Consider the following 12,706-nt stretch of genomic DNA (forward strand, 5'->3'; position numbering starts at 1 on the left):
ATATGCAATGAAGCACTGCTAGTAAGTGATGTTTATAAGGAAATTTGAATTTAATGACCATAAACAAGTACATAAGCTACTATTTCCATAACTTGTAAAAAGCCAAAAAGCTGGACTTGTTTGCGAAATAAAGTAAAAGTAAAAACTTAATACAGAAAATATTTGGCCTCCATGTTGTGTGGCAGTATTTACATTATGTACAGTACTGTCATACATTTGCCATTGACCCACATCTGTAAGGCACCGAATGCAAAGTAGCATAATACATTTCCTTTAAATTGTGCAGAAAATATATGAAAACCATATAAACAGAACACTCTGTCACAATTCAACTAAAATAGTGATGCAAGTCCTACAACTGTATGCATGGTGGAACAACCGCATAGTGATGCAAGTCCTACAACTGTATGCATGGTGGAACAACCGCATTTGAACTTTTTTCTACCTTTTACTTGGTTCTTCTGTCACAACACACAATTGCAATTATCCTTAACGACAGACCATTGAATCTTAATACCATGTCAATAAATATTCCTGCCCCTTTTATTAAAAACAAGGTGATGAAATCTTTGAAGCCTAAGAAAGCAATTGAAAACCCCATCACTCTAGCCAACTTGCAGATTTTTTTTTCTCTTAACTATATAGCCCATTTAAATACAATACAATTGCAATATAAGCTGATTTATTAAAGCAACTGAAACCACAAAAAGTTCAAAGTCCTTAGTATTTACATTAGATATCAGGTCTGTATAAAATGTGTTTGCTCTTAAGTCTTGAAAGTAGTTGGGGGCGAACATCTTATGTTTTATCGCTGTATCAAGTATAAGTGTATTGTTATAAAAAAGAAACAACAAGAAATACTTAGTGACCCTTCCGCCATTGTCTTTCAAGTTCAAGCACAGTTTTATACATATTTCTGCCATCTGAACACACTGTCGCCACATACTGAACTAAAGACTGTCTTACAAGCTGAGGTGAAAGAAAAATCTGACTCTATGCTTAAAATGACTTTTATCTTGTATCAAGAGATTGTATTCTGCATTAAGATTTTTTGAAGGCTATGGCTTAACTTATCCACTGTTAGGTCATTAGTTTTGCTTAATGGGAAAACTACCTTTTAAGTGAATGGTCAATATTGTGCAGATGTACTGAGTGTGCCAAAGTCATTTAGCATCTGGAGATTGTAAAGAGCACGGTGACGTATAAACAAATGCACTGCTTTCTCCATATTAAAATCATGTACAGAATATGGAATTAGAAACATCTATTCAAATGAACAGTCTCTACAATCAAAACTGGAATTGTATTCAATGTTTTTTTTTGTCTTTACTTAATCTTAACCTTGTACCTCTGAATTTTTTTGTCAAACATCAAGAATGTTCAGTCAACCAATGCTGCTTCATTCACTTCTTTAGTTTTGTCTGTTCATTTGACTAATATTTGTAGACTACTGAAATCCATTACACTGCATCTCAGGTTTTACCCGCTAGTACTGTGAACCTGCCATTTCTATGAACCAAGAACACAGCAGATGCATACCTCAGAATTTGCCTCAGTCCAACACCTTGGCATGCAGAGCATTTAGCCTCAGGCAATGTCCACCTGTGCTTCCCCACTATTTTCATACAAGAAACCCAAATACTTTAGAGTTGTAAATAATCACAATTAAGTCCAAATGAAGGCATTTCAAGATCATGACATTGGAGCATATGATCAAAAATAATACAAATAAAGTGCATATCAACACCCTCCTTATACACAAAGTATTGTACTTTTGCAACGCGCAGCTCTTCGTAAACAAATGTGTACCTTGCAGTATCACACACACCACTTCTTCCTAAAAGGCCAAATTACGTCAAATTCAAAATACTTAAAATCCTTTCTAAGGTATGTCATCATTATTTTTATTAGAAAAAGAGAGTCACCTGTCAGTTAAACTGAGAGGTACTACTGTATGTCTCCAAAAAGAAAAAAAAATAGTTTTTATATTATTTATAAACGGTAGTAAAGTGGACTCAGCTTCAATCTCAGAAAGATTTCTGGTAATCTTGGGGTATAAATACTTTAGCTCGTCCTCAACATAGCAAATATGTCTTCAATTATTTTTTAATTTGTTGATTTTGTTGTTTTCAATGTTGCTTTTACCAAAAGAATACACAATTGTGTTGGCTCCCCCTTACTCAAATGGCCAGCTTTGAGATGGCGGACGACGGGCCAAGGCAGCAGTATTGCGTCGGGTCAGTTCTCATTCACCCAGTGGCTGTCTGATTGCCAATGACACGCAGGATCTCTCTGTGTATACTTGTGTCCTGGGTGTTGATGCTTGTGTCTCCAACTTGCCCATCCTCATAACTGAGAGAGAGAGAGAGAGAGAGACACTCACTGATTTTAAGTTATTATGGTGTATCAAAATTAAGATACAAACATTTGAGACGAGATAAAACTCATGTTTATAATCTTTTGATTATGAAACCATACAATTTACTGCAAATTACTGCCACAATTCAAACTGTTATAATATCACAACCACTAGTTGAAAGTAAACTGCCTAAACAGTCATCCATCATCAGTAAACAGAGATAAAACCATAACAACTTGTGACGTGCGTTTGCTGTTGCCGGAGTACCGCAAGAGAAAGTGCACACATTGACAATTCACAGGGCTGCTTACTCACACAAAGAAAAATCTTGTACAGACATGGTCTGTGTTTGGAACCACCCAGATATCGCCATGTTTGTGCAGATCTTGGGAAGTGATGACTAAGAGTCAGAGGACCAGAAGACATTATCACTTAACTGCAACAAGCAACAAAACAGTGTCAGACTATTAAGCACTATGGGATGCTTACCTTCACATAAGGCTATGCACTTTAGGTTTCTGCTTTGCAGGAACTGTGGCTGCTGACCCTTCTTCTGTGACTGTGGAAGTATACAGAACATTCACATCACACCTTGCTACAGTGTTTGTTAAAGGCGCAGCCAGGGATTGTACACAGTTTCAAGCCAATAAAATGTTTAGTCACATTCAGCAAACTACTTCTCACAATCTGCTAGCTACCCATCCTGTGAGTTATAAAAAAAACTGGGGCCTCATTTATAAAAGGGTTGTGTAGAAACCATCCTTCATTTGATCTTAGATCATTTCTGAAATGATCGTAGGTGTGATTCAGAGAAAACAAACGTACGCACAAAAAAACGTGCGTACACCACCCTTCCAGATGTGCCGATTATAAATCACAAATGAACGTCAACTTGTGCGCAGCCGGATGGTTTTAGGTCTCCGCCTTGTAAACACCCCCTCATCAATATCATTAGCATATGTTTTAATGAAATCAATGGCCTAAAAGCTGTAGCCTATGTAAAATTATATATGGAAAACATTGTATAGGCCTAGCCCATGCCATCTGATGTTAAGCCAAGGCCTATATGCGTCAGTTCGAATAGCTTAACTAATTATGTTTTTTCCAGCAAAGCTTTCTGGAAAGAGATCGTCATCCATGTCCATTGTATTCTGCTCGCTGTCATTCCTTTTGCTTGCATTAATGTGAATAATCAACATTTAGTATGTTTAGGCCTACTTTTTAGAAAAAAAAATGGGTAGGCCTAGCTTATGAAGGAAAGACCTCTAGGCCTACAACATAATCATGTACGTTATGGTACAGTAGGCTACTGTACGTTTCCAACATGACCCAGGGTAATATGCTGATTTAGCCTACAAAACAGAGGACTAAATTATAAGCGTGATATGTCATGTAGGCTTAACGTTTCTTTTAGGATAGGCTATGTTTGGCTGAAAAAGTAGCCTAGTTCGCCGGTCATTATTCATTCTGCATATCTTTGCTATCGTTTTCTTTCAATAATGTCCAATGGCTTAAACATTGTCCTTTATTGTTGCTTTAGGCCTACCTTTATATTTTAGCCTACATTATTCAACTCACGTATTGTCATCTGATCTTGGGCACTGAAGTCAAAAAAACAACAAAGTTGAGTCGTTCAAAGGCAGTGTGCAAGTCTTTTTCACTTTTTCACTTGTATGCCCTTTTTGATTTGGCACCTGCTGAAACACTTTTGGATGTGCGCACTTCATAGTATGCTTTGACAATATTAGATTGGTGGCACTAAATATACTAGATCACCTGTAAGAATGTTTCAATCATTCTATTGTAGGTCTTGGTGTTTTTTTTTTATAGATATTATGAAATAAGTAAGCTATACATTTTTTCACTTTCTTAAGTGCTATAGTTCTCATTAGCAGTTTTATGCCAAACCATAAAACATTAAGCTGGGTCCAAAAACGTCTTTAAAAATCTTCTGATATTGATCATACATAGGGCAAAGAAAGACATGAGATCGTTGGTCTTGGAATTTTGAAAATGCATCGCACTTAGACCTCAGATTACTTGCAGGAAATGGTCGTACGTCAAGTTTGAACCTGACGTGGAGATAAGCACTTTTCCATGTCAAAGACGTTTTTTATAAATCTGAGCGTTGGCATGGATTTGAGCGTACGCACGGTCTAAGATCAAATCTGTGCGTAAGAACGCTTTATAAATGAGGCCCCTGGTCTCTGTAAAATGTAAATGTAAATCAGGTTTCTAGGCCAAGTATACTTGCGTATACAAGGAATTTGGTCTCTGCATTTATCCCATCCGTGAATTAGTGAACACACAGAGCACACGGTGTGGTGAAGCACACATTAACCCGGAGCAGTGAGCTGCCTTGCTACAGCAGCGCTCGGGGAGCAGTGAGGGGTTAGGTGCCTTGCTCAAGGGCACTTCAGCCGTTCCGACTGGGCAGGAATGGAACCAGCAACCCTTCGGTTACAAGCCTGAAGCCCTAACCAGTGAGCCATGATTGCCCACTGTAGGCAGCACAGGCTCCAAAAACTGGAAACAAAGTGGGGGCTGCTGGCCCCCCAAACAACAAAAAACAAAACACTGTGTGTGGTTTCTCTGGAAATACTGAAGGGAGGGATGAGCTACATCTCTGGTGTGTTTTGTTTGATCCTTGGTCAAAATATAATGTATGGTGTATGGGACAACAGCGTCTGCTAAGAAATTTGAATATAAATATAAACATAAACAAAGATGACGTCATGCACAACTGCTGACTGCACCTTTAAACATTAAGTTATTTTCACCCAGCTGTTTCTATTTCTTTTTTTGACTGTATTTCTTTTTAGCGTCCTAGGTGACTGTAGGCTGGATAAAGTGAGATGGTTGTTCACCTGTAAGTGGATGTTTGTCTTGCTGTTTGTGGAAGTTTCATCCTTTGATGTAACTTTCTGTTGTTTTTTATTCATCCCTGTGAGAACAAAAAACAGTACGTCTCACACTTCATGCGATTTTACAGTCTTGGTCCAAGCATCTGGAAGAAACATTCTTCAGAGAATACTTGCAAGCTTACCTGAGTAACCAAAGGATATGCTTGACAAAGGGCTAAGGTAAATTCCACTCCCATAGATGGCGCCATGGAGCTGCAGAGACAAGAAAAATAACACAGGCAGGCTATTAGAGTGTTGACTCACACTAGTTTTGTAAACAAATAAGCAAAATTTCATACTGTGAATCTTTAATGAATGCCCTGGGGCTGCATATTAATGCTGTGATTACACTGTGATCATGTTGTGCTGAAAGAGATATTTTTAATTATTTTTTATGATAAACCAGCCAAACAAGCCTTAAAATGCACAGATTGGTGTGCCTGTCAACAGTGCAGAGTGTGACTCATCTTGAATATGAGGACATAATCCTTTCTTTTAACTTAAACCCTGGCACCCCACATGGGGAAAAAACAGTGCAACACTTCTGAGGTGGCCCTTTTAGTTTTCCAATGGTCAAGCCATTGCTAAAAGACCATAGAGGCCAACATGGATCCAGACATTAGTGATGTTTTCACATCCTAATCACTGTGTGCTGGCTCCTCTGTATCTTGTGCTTGTGTTTTCCCCAGTGGTCCTGGTGGGGTCTGGTGCTAGAGGCTAAGAATGAACAACCACATGGGCTTTTAGGGGTATTTCTGGGCCATCTGCTTTGCAGGTGATGTAGGGTTATGGGTAACTCTAGGCTAACCCATCGTGGTTTAAAACAAGTCTACACAGGTGGAGAACTAACAGTCAAGTCCCAGAGGCCAATGTGAACTATATGCTGTAGTTTCAGTATGTGATGACCTGAATATAGCCCTCAATGGGGTTTTCTGTTGCCAGGTGGGCAAACCAGACATCAGCTTGTATAGAATTTAGCCCACACTCACCAGAGCAAGCATCTGACTCAACCAGCAGTTTGTTCAGATGCAGTCCCACACTAACCTATGAGTGAAACAGCAAGGAGCTGTGTGGCCCACTCTGTTTTACACAGAGATGATGACACGCAGAAGGGAATTGAGGCCAACCGAGGATTCTTATGAAAAAGCAGTTTTCAGTGATTTATTTAAGATGCGTATCCTCATCCTGTTTTTTTTTTTTTAGCCTGACGAGCCAGACCCACATTAAAATGTAGGGTCTGGGCACTCACCGTTCGCAGTGCTCAGTCCGAGGGGTGGGATAATCGGTTGTCTTTCAAATTCCCTCTGCACGCAATAGGACAATGCTGAGTCCCATGCATTTTCCCACCAGCGGAGCTAGTTGGCTAGTTCAAACTTTTGCCAACTTAAAACAAGCTTAACTCGTGTCACACTGTTGGCCAACAGCAACATCAATCTTCTTTGTTTTCAAGTAGCAGGGAATTCAAGCCAAACCGTTGCAACTCTGCCATCAATCATTATGTTAAGCCCGCCTGACGACTCTATACATGATTTGATTGGTATGATAGAAGTTTAATTTTTCGAGCTCACAATCCAACGGAGAGTTGCTAGACTAGCCCTGGAAGCAAATGTAATTTGCTGCCGCTAGGGTGCTTCTAGATTTCTAGGCTAGTTTTTTCCAAAAATGGCTCCAAAAATCTAGGTTATGGTCAATAGTACACGTAATTCAAGTCCATATCTACTATCTACTCTATCCACTGTTAGCACTAGTATAGTTACTAGTGACACTTTCCTATGAAATAGATTACTTACTTGGAGTTTTGTGTTGGATGCTACAACCAGGCCATTCCTCACAATGGAGTGCCAGTTCTCTATGTGAGATCCACTGTGAGGGACAGAGAGCAAAATTACAACAAAGCTTTTCAATGACATGTCTTACACATTTCCACAGTAAGACATGCTAACCAACGTCAACAATTAGAGGTTGACCGATTGATCAGTCGGCCAATTAATCAGGTCAATTTTTGTTGCCACTCTAAAAGGTAGACCCCAGTGGATGTTGCCCAGTGCAGGCTACTATTTTTTATTATTATTTAGATTAAGGCCATTTTGGCAACAGTACCTCATTACTGTCAACAAACATAAACAAAAAGTATGCAGAGAAATTTGGGAAAGTCCTTAAAATGTTTTGAGCCATGTATTATTACAACCATTAACTACCATCATGCTACCTACTAACATTTGCCCAAATTCCCTTAATCAACCCTCAACATATTAGATTGTAATGTGCATGGATTAATACAATCGTAGAATAAATTACTTTGAAAAAATACTAACTGGAAAAACAAAAAATGGACCAACAGAAATCGCCATCATATCAGGTATCATATCGGCTGCCCGGATATCTAAAGACCAGCATTGACCATGGAAAAATCCGTATCAGTAAACCTCTACAAACAACGATCAATTACAAGTATAATACCAACACGGAGAGCATAATTTGTACTTTGATTATCATTTTTTACTGGTCACTGATCTCAGTGACAGAGTGACTTACTGGAAAGCAAAGGTGCTTCCAAAGTGTGTTTTCGCAGCTCTGAAGTTGGATTCTTTGGCAGGTGGGCTGCTGAGGAGGAGGAACTGGTGGGGGGTATGCATGAACTTCAGTTGCTGCAGCCACACACACACACACACACACACACACACGAAGAGAGAATGAGGTGGCATCTTCCATAAGATATTAAGATATGCATTATATATCTAATTTAATTGTACAGATGAAATCTAACCAAAATAAAAATTTTAAATGAAATGTGGGATCTCAATGACATGAAAAGTGAGTCCAATGTAATGGACAGTTTTGAGCATCAATCAGCGAAATCCGTTGGAATGGAGTATATTACAGTGGCATCTCAACCAAAGCACAATCTGTGATGGGATATTCAAAAACCTAGGTTGCTGATGCTGAGAATATTGTAGGTGCTAAAATTATGTTTATTAGAGACGTGTCCCTGCCAACACTTTTCGTGTTTCCTTGTATGCATTAGTCAAAACTCTAAGATGACCATCAACAAATGGAAGAATGTTTTTACAAAATGAACATCAGGTTTACTATCACCATTCAAGAAGAAGAGAAGCTGACTTACTCTGGTTACCGGGAGCTTAACTATATGTGACCTGTTACTGGATATCACCCTGGAAACAAGAGAACATAGCTCACTATTCCAATAAAACACAGACGATACACAGTATAGCACTTTATATTCAGCTATGCCATGGAAAAGCAGGCTGCTAAGGGAGCTATGCGTTTGAGGGTGCTGAGTGAAATTCAGGTAGTCATTTCCTGAGCTAAAGTGCACTTCTAACGCAATCCGACTGCATAAAAAAATTCATCACCTTGAGAGTGGAGCCTGCATGTCTTTTTTATGCATATCACAGTGTGTGTGTGTGTGTGTGTGTGTGTGTGTGTGTGTGTGTGTGTGTGTGTGTGTGTGTGTGTGTGTGTGTGTGTGCCTATGTGTGCGTGCGCGCTAATGTCTGTTTCTGTGTGTGTGTGTGTGTGTGTGTGTGTGTGTGTGCCTATGTGTGCGTGCGTGCTAATGTCTGTTTCTGTGTGTGTGTGTGTGTGTGTGTGTGTGTGTGTGTGTGTGTGTCCTCTTAAAGCCCTAGACTGGCTTCCTATCTTACCACTGCAGCAGTGGGTGTGCCAGCGGGTCGTGCTTGTCCATTTGCTTCTTGATCTCCAGGTAAGGAGCCTGCAAAACAAGAACCAGCCACTTTATTTCCAAAGTTTTTAATCTGTTCTTCACTAAAATTCATAAACAAAGGGCATAATTTAGTCAATGGCCACATATTGAGGGTTACAACATGACAAAGAGAGCGACGCCATCACAACATTACCATCCCAACAGTCTAGTCCACTAGAGTGTCTAGTTTACTAGGGCATCAGTGTACTAGAGTATCAGTCTACTAGAGCGTCAGTGTACTAAAGCGTCAGTCAACTACAGCATCAGTCAACTAGCTCTAGTATAGAGCAGTGGTTCTCAACCTTTTTTCAGCGATGTACCCCCTGTGAAATATTTTTCAGCCAAGTACCCCCTATCCAGCGCAAAGCATTTTTAGTTGAGAAAAAAAGACTTAAAACAGAGCACTGTGACATCAGTGTCTAATTTATTAAACTTTGGAACCACGACTCCATCCATAAACTTCAACCACGACTCCATCGTTTGAGTTTTGACAGTGATTGACAGGTGATGGCGGGCGGCATGTGACAGGTTGGGTTGAACCATCCTGGTATGGGGGGGGACTCTGGGGTTTTAGGATAATGAAATTGAATAGCCTACTGAAATATAAAATTAATTTTGTGAACTTATATTTACCTGAAATATTTATTAAATAATTGTTTTTAAAGTATTTTTGCATGGATTCTACTTTTTAAATCTAGTATATTTTAACCCTAAGCTGTTTTTAGGCTGTTTTCACTACCTTTATACATAAGGATTTATTCTGGTCATTGTAAGTGCCACACACACATATTATATATTGTTTTTTTCAGCAGAGTCTAGGCTATCCAGATCTGCCATCATTTCATGTATTAGTACTAGCATTGAAATAGCATTAAAATATAAAAAGCGTATTATAAAAATTCTTTTATTTTGACATGTATCTCACCACAGTAAGCTCATAGCTCTACATGCATTTATTTTATTTATTTATTTATTTTATTTAAGGTTTATTTAGACATGGACAGTGCACATTAATGAACATAAAAATGTAAATGCGCCAGAATTATCCAAAATGGCTATTTTGCATCTGTTGTCCATGGGCCGATGTTAACAGGCCAGATATGCCTACAAGAAACTCTACACACATCATTGCAGACCTAAAAGATAAAACAACACTTTACACATAAGATGTACTATAAAAAAGACAAACAAGTGAAAATAAGTAATAAAATGAGGGAGGGAAAAGAAAAGAAGAAAAGAAAAGAAGAGAGAGCATGGGGCAGGGATGGTAAGTGTGCAGTCACCTGGTAAAACTGGCAAGCAGAGTCAATAGCGGTGTGTTAATGTTGACAGGTCTGGTTGCTGATTAGCCACTTCTTTAGTTTGGATTTGAATATGTCATACGTTTTCATGTCTCTAATATAGGGTGGTATTGTGTTCCAGTCATGTGCAGCTCTAATAGAAAAAGCAGATTGGCCAAAACTACTTTTTCTCAGTTGAATTACACAGTCTCCTCTAACTGTGCTACGTGTAGATCTGTAAGTGGGTGGATTTGTTTTTACAAACTGATTTAGAACTGGAGGAGCCAGTCCATTGATAATCTTATACACTAAACATGAGTTGGTGTATTTCACCAGATTTTCCCAACTTAATATCTTATATTTTTTAAAAATTGGACAGTGGTGATGATATCTGGGCTTTTTATCAAGGACTTTAAGAGTCTGTTTGTACAGTGACTGGACAGAGGTATAGGAAGTGGTACCTGACTGAGACCAGGTTGTATTATGTAATGTGGGAGAAGATCATTGAGTGCATGTACATTATTGCAGCCTCAGTTGACATACAGTTGCGGATGTGTCTGAAGTTTGCCAGATCGAACTTGACTCGTTGACAAACCTTTTTTATGTGAGGTTTAAATGATAACTGATTGTCAATAAGTACTCCAAGATACTTAAACTCAGACACTACTTGCAGTCTCTCCCCTGCCACTAATACATCAGGTTCTGTAAAATGTTTTTTTGACTTGCTAAAAAACATGCACACGGTTTTGGATATATTCAATTGTAAACAATTTTGGTTTAACCATGCAGTGATATGTAGCTTGTTAACTGATTTGCGGCCTGAACTGCACTGCTGCTGTGCACAAAGATCACTGTATCATCTGCATACATTTGAGTGTTGGCATCGGGGCAGACATTTGGCAAATCATTTACATACAGTGAAAATAAGAGTGGACCCAATATGGAGCCTTGTGGGACACCTGTGTTGGTATGCCAAGCGATTGTGATTGATGGTTTTTCACTCGGACAAACTGTGACCTATTTGATAAGTATGATTCAATCCAATTAATGGCGCAGGAAGAAAAGTTAAAAGTTGATAATTTGGATAAAAGCACCCCATGACTGATGGTATCAAATGCCTTCTTTAAGTCTAAAAAAATAGCTCCTATTACCCCTCCTTGGTCTACTAAAGATTTAACTTTTTCTAAAAAAAAGCAATTAGCTGTTTCAGTTGAGCAATTAGCCCGGAAGCCAAATTGCATTGGGTGCAGAGGGTGGGACATGTGTTTAAAAATGCAACAATTTGTTCAGCTATAAGCTTTTCAGCAACCTTGGATACCACAGGAAGTATGCTGATCGGCCTATAGTTACAGGCGGAGAACCTGTCTCCACCTTTAAAAAATGGAGAGATAGCTGCCAGTTTCCAGACCTTTGGAAAGATTCCTTCAGTGAATGAGTGGTTTAAGATTTTTTTGATGGGATGGAAAAATAGGAGAGAGGCCGCACTATGCATACATACTCTTTTATTTGCACGTACGCGTTTCGGCGTGTGCCTTCTTCAGTGTGCACACGCCGAAACGCGTATGTGCAAATAAAAGTATGTATGCATAGTGCGGCCTCTCTCCTATTTTTCTTGTATGTATAACTATCCAGGCCAGCACTCTTAAAGTTTAGAAATAGACACTGACTTTGATGGGATGGACCAACGATGTAGAGAGCTCTCTAAGCATTACTGTGTTCATGCCAATTACAATACATCCTTTGCTCTTGAGGATTTGAGAGATCCTACCACTCTCATGACATCTGCCTCAGTAATACGTTTTGTATTGAATATCTGTCCTGTTGGTATGGATTTCAAGATATTAAACCTGTCTGGAGTGCAGGTTAAGTAAATGGGCTACCTCAACTGGATTATTTGTAGTCTTGCCGTCAACAATAAGTTCAAGAGTTTTTAAATCCTTGTCATTTTGTCCTATTAGTTTTTTCAATTGGCTCCAAATAATTTTAGCATTTCCTTTTGCCTTATTAATTATGGTTAAAAAGAAGTTTGCCTTAGCTAGTTCTTTAATGACTTTGTTTCGTAGTGTAGTGAAGTTAAGTCTGTCATTTTTTAATTTGGTTTTGAGAGCAGTTTTTAAAGCCAGGACTCGTGCTTTCATGAGATTAACAATGCTTGGATTTATCCATGGAACTATATATTTTTTCTTTCTATGTCTCTGTTTACATGTGAATTTTTCAATGATTTTTTGCAATGTATTTGAAAACTGTTCACTGTCCTCTTCCACATTTTCCCCTGTCAGGACTTCCTCCTAGTTAATGCACTGAACTGTGCTTTTAAAGCCTTCGTATCTGTTTTTAGGGATACTGAATGTTACCTGTTCTTGAACTAGTGGTGTGAACCGTTTTTTAGATAGTTTTCTGGCAATGAGAGTCATATTGTGGTCTGATAGACCAGTCAGCA

At 38.8% G+C, this 12,706-nt stretch overlaps 1 protein-coding gene across 3 annotated transcripts in view; it reads right to left on the bottom strand.

Annotated features, from left to right (window-relative positions):
- Window positions 1-26: 26 nt before the first annotated feature.
- parp8 (poly (ADP-ribose) polymerase family, member 8) overlaps window positions 27-12,706 on the bottom strand; it is a 46,874-nt gene continuing 34,194 nt past the window's right edge. For 2 of the 3 annotated variants that reach the window (XM_076270433.1, XM_076270432.1), the window contains exons 18-26: window positions 8,928-8,995; window positions 8,387-8,435; window positions 7,798-7,910; window positions 7,053-7,125; window positions 5,406-5,475; window positions 5,227-5,303; window positions 2,849-2,918; window positions 2,675-2,759; window positions 27-2,352 (exon numbers count right to left, since the gene is read on the bottom strand). In XM_076270433.1, coding sequence (XP_076126548.1) covers window positions 2,250-2,352; window positions 2,675-2,759; window positions 2,849-2,918; window positions 5,227-5,303; window positions 5,406-5,475; window positions 7,053-7,125; window positions 7,798-7,910; window positions 8,387-8,435; window positions 8,928-8,995 — 708 coding nt within the window. In that variant the 3' untranslated portion in view covers window positions 27-2,249. Of the gene's footprint in view, window positions 2,353-2,672; window positions 2,796-2,848; window positions 2,919-5,226; window positions 5,304-5,405; window positions 5,476-7,052; window positions 7,126-7,797; window positions 7,911-8,386; window positions 8,436-8,927; window positions 8,996-12,706 lie in introns of those variants that run through there. The other variant, XM_076270434.1, reaches the window with a different exon arrangement.

This window comes from Alosa pseudoharengus, unplaced genomic scaffold, assembly GCF_046254945.1.
Source record: "Alosa pseudoharengus isolate Yale_2024_CS ecotype anadromous, Long Island Sound unplaced genomic scaffold, YU_APseudo_1.1 YU_APseudo_1.1_scf_6, whole genome shotgun sequence".
Lineage (NCBI taxonomy): Eukaryota > Metazoa > Chordata > Actinopteri > Clupeiformes > Clupeidae > Alosa > Alosa pseudoharengus.